The sequence below is a fragment of the Ziziphus jujuba genome, chromosome 2, assembly GCF_031755915.1.
Source record: "Ziziphus jujuba cultivar Dongzao chromosome 2, ASM3175591v1".
Lineage (NCBI taxonomy): Eukaryota > Viridiplantae > Streptophyta > Magnoliopsida > Rosales > Rhamnaceae > Ziziphus > Ziziphus jujuba.
This window is the reverse complement of record NC_083380.1, coordinates 22,700,725-22,711,584: the sequence shown is the minus strand read 5'-3', so window position 1 is coordinate 22,711,584 and position 10,860 is coordinate 22,700,725. Positions and strand designations below refer to the sequence as shown.

At 30.2% G+C, this 10,860-nt stretch overlaps 1 protein-coding gene across 4 annotated transcripts; it reads right to left on the bottom strand.

Annotated features, from left to right (window-relative positions):
* Positions 1 to 860: 860 nt before the first annotated feature.
* LOC125422278 (DNA replication licensing factor MCM3 homolog 3-like) lies at positions 861 to 4,870 on the bottom strand. Of its 4 annotated transcripts, none has more exons than XR_007240721.2 (4): positions 4,277 to 4,870; positions 3,335 to 3,575; positions 2,405 to 2,798; positions 861 to 2,268 (listed from the first exon to the last, which is right to left on the bottom strand). XR_007240721.2 is itself a non-coding variant. In XM_060814190.1 (4 exons), the coding sequence occupies exons 1-4, from the start codon at positions 4,317 to 4,319 to the stop codon at positions 2,745 to 2,747; spliced, it is 243 nt and encodes an 80-aa protein (XP_060670173.1). In that variant the 5' UTR covers positions 4,320 to 4,868; the 3' UTR covers positions 862 to 2,744. The 4 variants fall into 4 exon arrangements, 1 of the variants encoding a protein (XP_060670173.1); XR_007240720.2 differs by having other exon boundaries at positions 861 to 2,494; positions 2,609 to 2,798; positions 4,277 to 4,869; XR_007240724.2 differs by having other exon boundaries at positions 861 to 2,494; positions 2,713 to 2,798; positions 4,277 to 4,868.
* Between the last annotated feature and the right edge of the window lie 5,990 nt (positions 4,871 to 10,860).

Here is a 10,860-nt window from a genome sequence, read left to right as displayed (position 1 = left end):
TAAAGCATGTTGGAAAACCAAATTATCAAACATTAATAGATGTCAAATGTACAAACATTACAGAAAATTGAAACTGTCCCTTCCATTTGTTTGTTTGAGATTAAATTTACAATTCCATTTACACCACCTTGGACAAAGCTTTTAAATTTGCAATTCCATTTACACCACCTTGGACAAAACTTTTCATGAGATTTAAACCATTGGCAGCACATGCCACCATTACATAAAGCTTTGCCTCATTTCCAATGGCTATATTCAAGTTTATGCATTAAAATCTATAAATCCAGTCTTGTTATAAATCAACTCACTTTTTGTGGAACGGAAACAATTCTGGACAATATGCATGCAACACACAGGAGAAAAAGATCCGCATAGCCAAAAGAAATTGTCAAAAAGAACAATCCATGATACAAGCCTAGATCGACACGCGCCTAAACCATATTATATTAGTCCGAATCTCAATTAAGTTCAGATTTTAATGGAATGACCTCAACCCCTAATCAACTTGTGATTAGAAACTTTGGTATAATAAATATGCCAATAGGTGATAGATATCCTATTGATAATTCAAAACTAAAATACTCATTCTCTAATAGTATTTTAGATGTTCAAAAAAGGCAGAAAAATTCAATCTCACAAAATAAATTCTAAATAAATAATGTACTGAATATTATTGATAAAACAAACATTTATATAGGCTAAAAAATTACAAAACAAAACCCTAATTAAGTAGATAAAATCGACCACCAAAAAATAGAAAACCTAGCTTGACCAAAATTCACATTCTTTAATAATTTAATTTGGATTAATTAATTCTTTTATTTTGAATAAAAAATTTACATTGAGAATAATAAAATAATAATTTTTCTAAATTAATTTGTCCAACAAATAAATAAATAGAAACTAAATAAAAAACTAATTTCCTAAAACAAAAAATCAAACTCAAATTAAAAAACTAGTTGACTAGTTTGATTACTAAGCTAATTTTGACCAATCTCCAACTTGTTTGGGCTCCAAATCAACTTCCATATACCATATGAAATGCCAGATATAATTAATAATGATTCCCACACGTTGCTCTTTGATTGGAATAAGTCAAACTTGCTTGAACAAAAAAAAAGTCAAAACCAACGATTAAAAACACATTTTCAACCAAATTGGAATAGTATCCATACAAGTCCTTTTTAGATGCTTTTGATTATGCCTTGGCTGAATTTTATGTCCTCTTAATGATATTCATCGAGTTCATGAAATGTCAGAATCATTCCTTGTAGCCCAATGTCTAAATTTGCATGAAAACAATTACCCAGATCCATATCGACTTCCACCACTCGGATCCTTAGAAGAGGTTTTGTATCTTCTGATATGGATAAGCCCTTTTGAGCATGGATTACTCCCTGTATAAAGGCAGCCAGATTGTTCTTAAACCTCTTAGCTTGAATCCTAGTGGTCGGTCCGGTCTTCATCCATATCGGATCAGCATCCTAGCTGATTATCGGTTGTACTGGCACAGACAGATTCTCATCAATCCAACTAACCTTTTTTGAGTGTAGGTCTCCATTCAATGTCAAATCCAACTATAGCTTCACCCACTTCTCTATTCTTGCTTTGCTTCAATAGTCTTTAGGAGCTCCATTGCAGCCGCCTCCACTTCAACTATAGTCATGCTATATGTAATTTGACCTCCAAACTTCATCTCAGGGTATCTCATCCTCAAATTGGCTGGCTTTCGGAAAACAAATTAAAATTCAACATCACTCATCTTTTCCAAATATATAAGAATACAAGGAAAATATGGAAATGATATCCGACTTATCAAGTAGATAAGAAAAGGGTGTGCAAATAATTGAAACTCATAAAATCTGCGACAGTAAGAGTTGCCAATACAGCCAGAAAGCAAAACCATATCAAATATACGAAGGAGCTTACTTCACACCCATCAAAACACAGCACCAACTCAATTTTAGTATAAACCCAATAGCCAATATTTTAATAGCTACAACACTAGCTATTTCCAAACCAGTAGGTGACATAAGACCCACTTGCTAAAAATATTGAGTTCTATAAACTCAATAATAAGACACAAGCAATCAATTCTCCACCTTGTTTTGTTAATTTCCATCTTTGATCAGCTTCAAAGAAAAAAAAAAAAAAAAAAGACCTGAAAGCAATAGAAATTACTGCAATAAATTCAATAAAAATGAGAATTAACCTTCCATTTCTAAAGACATCTACAAGTTCAATAGACCTTCCACATTACCGCAAAATCTGCAGGAAATCAAACTTGTAAAAAATATCTAAAAAAGATAATACTGTATAATTTGATGTAGTTTGGCTTTCATTTTAAACAATAAAGTAAAACTCCCAGCCATCACATATATAGTATATACTACACGTTTAATACCTTTAGCGGTCCTTTTAAAGAACACTCTTCAGGTGTCTTCAGCATCATATTTAAAGATACGATTAGAAGTCCTCTCAAACCTGAGCAAAACTGAGCCCATGAATCATAAAAATTGAAAATCAGCATTGAATTGTATATGGCAAAAAGACGATAACTCAGCACACTAATTAACATATATTCACAAGAGAAAATTGATTCAATTACAGGAAAAGAATAAGTTAAGCAAATCCGGACAGAGAAAGCTCAATTAGATGGACTTGAGTTTTCATGTGTGTTTCTTTTTGCAAGTAGGATGACTAACATATCACCTCAGCTACCACAGCTTCCTTCTCAATTGGATTCATTGAGCAGGTTGAGTACACCATTCTGCCACCAACTTTAAGCAAAGATATACCTGCAGCAATCAATATAACCTTCACAAAAATAATATATATATATATATATATATAGAAAGTGTTAATTTATTTTTTTGAACGTTATTCACAGTTAATTAATACTATAGATAGGCAGAGGGTGTGCAAATAACTGAAACTCGTAAAATCTGCTGCAGTAAGTGTGAGTTTCATCTCCAATAATTCTCATAATCCTCCCCACTACACGACAAGACAAACCATGCTAAATACAAACTTTACTATCCTAAAATTTGTTTTGCAATAGCTCTATCTATCTCTCTATCTCTCTCTCTCTCTCTCTTTATCTCTCTTGCTTGTGCTACTCCATCTCAGTAGGTTCTTCATGATATGTTGCAAAGTTTAGAACTTTCATAGCAGCCTAACATCAGATTTCGAAACCTTTAGAGGAAAATTAAACATCCAACAGAAAATATGTGCCAACATGATTACAAATGAAATGCTAAGCAGGTGGAAAAGGCACAACCATGATTTTATATAATCATAATTTATATATGTATCAAAGTGAACAGATTTTTACCTCTATTCTTAGATTCAATTTAGCATAAGCAGTTGAGAGGCGTATGATGGTTTCTAAGATTCTGGCTGTTATTGGAAGTGTTCTGTCTATAGAAAAGCAAACATCCTATCAGATGATATACAGAATTGATCACCGTCTAAATAGCACCCAAATTTTTTTCTAGCTGGTGACTAAATGTTTCCTTCACATTTGAACTGGCAGCTCTGAGTTCTGCATTTGCTGATGCAATCTCTTGGGATGCCTACAGACAGAAAAAGGAAAAAAAAAAAAAAAATGTTAAGACGTAGTCCTGGAAATACAGTACGCTAGGCGCAGCAGTGGGGGAAAAAAAAAAAAGCTTGCAAAATAAAAAGAATTAATCAACAAGTAATTTGGTTATAATTTTTTTCGTAGTAATATCCATATAAATCAAAATTACCAAATCAGAGCAGCCAAATTGATCTTAGTATGCATACTTATAATAAACAAAAAATTAAATCAGAACCCATTTAATAGCATAGGTTAAATAAAACAGAGAAAAAAAAAAGTTTCCATAAATGTGACTAAATTTCAAAGCCTGAATTTCGGAAGCAAAATTAAACCCAAGTACCTTTGCTGATATACACACTATAAAGCAAGATGCACAAAATGCAGATCATACTGAAATGGGAAGGAATAGTGATGCATTAGTACTATTAGATCTCAGATCTGTGGTAATTGCAATAAATCTTCAACATATATATATATATATATATATATATATATATATATATATATCGAGTTAAGCACTAGGTTGCCAAGTAACTTCCTACTTCATCTACCATTTTCCCCAAATTTGATTGGTTTTTGCCAAACCCATTACAATTTCAAAGGAAAAAAAGAAAGGAAAAAAAAAATAGAGGCATAAAATAACCATGCATGTTGGCTCCTAAGCTCCCAGATATTATGAAGAACCAATCATACCTGTCAGCAAAAGAGAATAGCTGGCTTCTTCTTCTCTGCCCATGGCACTGTCTTTACCTCTATAGCAGCCTCTTTCATTGTTGCTAACTAGCGAAAATCTCCCATCTTTTGTTGTTTTTCTTTCCTTCTTTTTCCATCTCGAAGAAGAAACTTACGCTTTGGTATTCTGGAAGCTAAGACCCAGAGACTCTCCTCTTCTTCACTACCCACAATCAATCTCTCTCTCTCTCTCTCTCTCTCTCTCTCTTTGGTTTTTGAGTCTCATATCAATGCCCGCACAAAAGCGTTCTTTGCCAGACAATCTCAGCGACGAAGAAGAACAGCCTACGAACCACAACCACCATCACCGTCCCAAGCAATCTCGTCCCCAACCTCAACCTCAAGATGAAGCACTTCTTCTACGAGTACAAGAGCAGAAGGGAAAAAGTGGTTATAGAGCAAAGTGATGATGATGAAGACGAAGAAGACAATGAGGAACAAGTTAAACAAGACGAAGAAGAAGATGGAGCAGAGTGTACGTGTCTTTATCATTCTTTCTTTGCTGCTGTTTTTTGCACAGAAATTTGGAGGGCTAGGTTTAACCAGAAGGGAAAGGGATAAAAAATGATGGCGGCAAATTTCCCACCAACGCAAAATTAAAATTTTCATTTACTAAAAATAAAGGAAAATTAAAATTATAACAAATTTAATATTGGTTTTAATTCCTAAGATAATATACATAGTTAATTAATATGGACAATGCAATTAATCAATAAGTGTATTATTAGTTACTCACAAAGTAATTAAGTATAAAAATCTATTTTGTAAATATCAAATATGCACAGAAAAAATGTAATTGCCTATTTTTCTAAAACAAGTTCCCTCTTTACAAAAAAAATATTTGCCCATATATATGTCTAAATATGTATATACATATACTAACTATTATAAAAATATAAATACAGTCATTTTTTATTAGAATTTTCTAGACATATAAATTTATTTTTAATTTATAATACATATTGTACAAAAAACAAATAATTCTTTTCAAACTGAATTCCAAAAATTTGACATTTTCCTAATGATGATTCAAAAACTTTATAATATTGATTCTTAAATTAATTCAAAAGCTTTAAAATTGTAATATTAAACTATATGAGTTAATTAATATACTAAAATTCTATGCTCATAGAGTAAACAATATATGGATTCATTCAAATTTTAGATACAGTTAAATTTTAGTCCCTAAACTAATTTAAAAGTTGATAGAAAATATTTTAATGATTTTTCATCACAACAGCTATGATTTGAGAACTAATAAATATGCTATATATATACTAACACATATACATAATGTATAATTTTTATAATAATAACAATAATAACATAATAAAGTGTTAAGAGGTTTTTTTCTATTAGTGGTCGGCTTAGAAATTTATTTGAGAGGGGGCACCATTACAAAATTAACTATTAAATTGTTTTCTAACTTTTTTTTTTAAAAGAAATAATAATATAGATAAAAATGCAATAAACTTAGCTATACAGAGTGTAACTAATTAGGATAATTATTAAAGCAGTTTTATTTTGAAAAAATTAATAAAACGAAATGAAATGCTAACAAAACCCCTTTAAAATATTAAGCTTTAGTGATGATGAAATGAATGTTTTATTTATACGTATCTATCCATAGTTATTTTAAATTTAACATATATTTTAAATTATATAAAATTAACCACAAAAATAAATGAAAAAAATAATAAAAGAAATTTATCACTAAAATAAAAAAGTTTTCATAAATTTCATGTATAATAAATCAAAAAGCAATTAAATAAATATTAATTGTTCAAATAATAAATAAATAAGCATGATACAATATTTTTTTTTTATACCAAGTATGATACTAAAAAATTGGTAATGTTTATTACAAATATATTTACATAAATGAGATATAAAAAAAAAAGTAGATAAATGACAAAAATAATATATATATATATATATATATATATATATATATATATATATATATATATATATATATATATGAAAGATGAAAGATTCAGTTACATGAAACAAATTCTGAGTGGAAAAAAAATAAAAATAAAAAAGAAAGAAAAGAAAAAAAAATCATAGATTGTTGAGTTAGTGTCTCTAGCATTATTGATAATTTTATATTAAAGTTAGGTCTTTTTCTAAAACTCTTAGATTGTTTATTCAAAAAAAAAATATTCATAAATTATTTCAAAATTTAATTTTTAAAAATAATAAATAGATTAGTATAGATTTAGTAATATACTAAAACAAATTTTTTTAAAAAAAAATTTGTAGAAATTCAATTAACAATATATTTCTAAATATCAATAAATAATAGTGGTGGATAAAAAAAATTCTAATATAAGCCTGTTTTTATAAAAATATAGTAACTGTCATAAATATATATTGCAAAAAGAAATATATTATAAAACATTAATATATACAGTTTTGTCATAAACCAGATTAATTTTATAAAATGATAACTTATATCAATCATTATTTTAGAAGGTCAATATTGTTCCAAAGTGAATACTTTGTCATACAACAAGCCTTTATAGTAAACCTGTCCATTTTGACACAAAATTGACCTTTCTTAAATAATATTTGATATTAGGTTCACACCATATGAAGTGAACCTAATCCTCTTCATAGCAAAACCAAATATATACATTAGTTTGTGTACATTTATAATAATAACCATAATAAAATGATAAGTACGTTAAACTGTATTCCACTTATAAAATTTAGTTTTTGTTTTATATCTATGTTTTTTAAATAAAATTTTAGTTTTTACTTTTTAGTTAGTGGGACAATTCTAATTATTTACTCCCTTTTTTTTGGTTATAAAATAGGATATATTATCAATAAATGAGGATTTTTTGTACATATAATTTTTTTTATTATATGGTTACTTTTTTATGTTGAAACCTTAATATATTTCTCTTAATATTGTAGTTTGAAGTTAAAGTCAATCCCTTCCATTCCTTTAGTTTATATAATATTAATTCTAACCAAAACAAAAAAAAAAAAAAAAAAAAAAAAACCAAAACAAAACAAAAATCAATAGCAGACCCACATGGGTCAAATTTTTTTACTTTTCAATTTTTGTTTAACTTATTTATTATTTTACTCATAAAAGATTAATTGTACTCCTCAATTTCTCTCTCTCCAGTTAGCTTTTTCAATTTTTTTTTAATTTTTAAATAGTTCACTTATCTACTTTATTTCATCTTTAACTTTTCTACAATTATAATGGTTTAATAGAATCAAAACTATTTAGTTATAAATATTTACTATTATAATACCTTATTTGATTATGATTTATATTTAATTACAATTATAATTTTAAATACAACTAGTTAAAACTAAAAGTTATTGAATATTATAATATCTATTTATATATTTTTTTCCTATTTATTATTTTAGTAATTGGAAGGTTCAATCACCAATGTTTGATCATTGATATTGTTCTTCAGTGAACAACTTTAAATAGTAGTTAAAGGTTTTTACCCATATGTTTTCTTTTTCAATTTTTCTGTTATTTAAAATATTAGCAACCATACAATTAGTCATTTATATATAGGTTCAATGACCAACAATCGTTAGTTGCTATAAGTCAAACATTTTTATTATTTTAGACTATCACCAACAAACTATTGGTCATTGCTAACAATTATCAGTGACCAAATATATTTTGATAAGAAGAAGATCCTCTTCTTGAAAAAAAAAAAAAAAAAAAGAGCAGGAACAAATTCCCGCCCTTGCTTTTAGTGACCAAATGTTTATTGGTCATAATTAGATGGTCATCAGTGACCAATTTTTGATCACTAAAGGTGGTTTACCAATGTTTTTCCTACATCAATTACCAATATTTTAGCAACCAAAACTTGGTCACTTATGGATTCTTTTAATGACTAAAAAAATTTGGTTACTAAAAACTTAGTCGCTAATTCCTATTTTTTTTGTGGCGTACTTTGCACAACGAGTGAACCTAACCTGCTTGTAGAGACCATGTGAAGGAGGAGAAAAGAAGGGCATGTCGTTCTGGTGTAAGCCAAACCACATGTCGTTTAATGACATCAGCATCCATGTTTCAAAACAAAAAAATATAGAATTTTTGTTTTCATTTCTATTTTAATGGGGAAAAGATATTTTCTCAAATTTAGTTTATTTTATTAAAATTTTGCCATTGTTATGACAATTTTGAGAATCAAATGCCCTTGAAGGTTTTATGGTATATTTTGACATAGTAGTATGTAATGACCAAGTTCTTGCCTCTCATGAGGTTTGGCATGTCCAAGCTATGAAATTGTCATGGGGTTTAATATCTAGTTGACATGGTGGTGTGAAATTTTAGGTACTTTAGTAAGACCTAATTCTTTCACATCATATAAATGTCAATATAATTTTATTTATAAATTTAAAAAAAATGTCATAATGGTCTAGTACGTCCAAATGCTTGCCTCTCATGAATCTTAACTTGCCATACCATGAAACTGTCAATTTAGTAAAATTTAGATAAAATTGACATAGTGGTTTAGGATGGTTAAGTGCTTGCCTCTTGCAAGACTTAACTTGCCTAAATCATGAAATTGTCAATATAATTTTCTCCCAAACTTTTTTGATACTAAGGTCTATGTAGGTAGTCAAACAATTCTCTCGGTGGTTCGACTACTTGGTACAATGCTTAGAATGGCGAAGGAAGTTAATTGAAAAAAAAAAAAAAAAAAAGAGGTAAAGCCGAATAAAAAAAAAAAAAGAAAAATATTTCGGTTTGTTGGAGTTTGATTTGTTTGCTAGAAATTTGTTGGAGCTGCTGGTTTTTTGCTTATTTATTCAATATTTGAGTTGCTGGGAATTATTTTTGCTGCTGGATATTTGGATTTTGGGTGCTTAAATTATTTGGATTAAAATTAGTTAAAGGAATTGATACAAAACTTGAATTACGAAGAACAACAACCAACAACTTTTCTATATTTTTGTTCTCTTTGATTCTTGTTCGTATTTGAATTTCTTTTTCTAGAATTTTATTCTTGAACTCATAATTTATTACCATCTGGTGCAGTTTTCAAAAAATTCCAACGTTTTCCCATTATTTTATGTGTTTTCTTGTCTAGAAAGCCGAAAAAATTAGGATTTGTTGGATTCTTTCGGTATTGCCTACCTTTTGCTTGCTGTTTGTTGATAAGTTTAATTAAAACATACTAGTGATCTAATTGCTGTTTTGTGGGTGTTTTAATTAGAACTTTGAGATAACTCATTGAGTGGAAAAAGGCAAGAGTGTGTGAGCTTAAAAGAGGGTAAAAAGTCGAAACAAGTGTGCAAACACGAGTGTCAAGTCCTCATTTGAGTGAAACACATAAGGGAGTGAAATTGTAAGGTCCTATTTTATTTCTATTGCATTATTATACTAACATGATAGAATCAAGAATGAAGAGAGGAGAGCCACCCTTGAGGATCAATGAGGAGGAGTCCGTAGCATTCCATGGCGATGCCCAAGCTACCGGGAGTGGAGATCAAGTGGACATGAGAGCTGTTTTGGAGTCAATACAGCGGGTTAGTGCTCAAGTTAAGCATATGAATCAAAGAATGGGAAGGCTAGAAGCCTCACAAGGAATGCCGAATACAAGAAATAGGCAAGAATTCCATGGAGGGCAAGGCCGAGGACGAGGAGGTCGCGAGAGATCGAGAGAGGAATTTGATGAGGAGCCATTCGGTGGAGACTTTGAAGAAGGTATGGATGAAACTTTTGCTATTCAAGATAGAGCTGGCCGTGGAAGATATAGGAGGGAAGATACAGATGATGATTTGGGAAATATCAAGATCAACATCCCACCATTCATGGGAAAAAGTGATCCCGAGGTGTATTTGGAGTGGGAAGAAAAGATGGAGATGATATTCGACTGCCATAATTATTCGGAGGGTAAGAAGGTGAAGTTGGCAGCAATGGAGTTTGGACATTATGCTCTCCAATGGTGGACCAATGAGCAAAATACCCAAAGGAGAGTTGGTGATGACTTGATTACAACATGGCGACAAATGAAAGGAGCCATGAGAAAGCGGTTTGTGCCATCCCATTACCATAGGTTGCTGCATCAAAGGCTTCAATCTTTGTCTCAAGGAAGTAGGTCCGTGGAGGATTATTACAAAGAGATGGAGATGTTAATGATGAGGCTGAATATGAATGAGGATAGGGAGGCAACAATGGCAAGATTTCTTGGAGGGTTAAACCATGACATTGCCAACCAACTTGAATTACAACAATACTTGGAATTGGGGGAGATGTTGCATGTAGCAATTAAGCTTGAGAACCAATTCAAGAGGAAGGGTGTTAGCACACGGTTTGGAGGAGTTTCTAGCAGTGGAAGGACAAGTTCAAGTGGCTGGAAAAATAATTCTACTTATGAAAGCAAGCTGAAGCCGAAGCTTGGTGAAGAAGCTACTAACCGGCCAAGAAGGGAACTTAAAGCTGAATCTGTCCAAGCCATTAAAGGTGAGGTAAAATCTGAACCTAAACCTCAAAAGTCAAGAGAAATTATTTGTTTGAAGTGCCAAGGAAGAGGACATATAGCCAG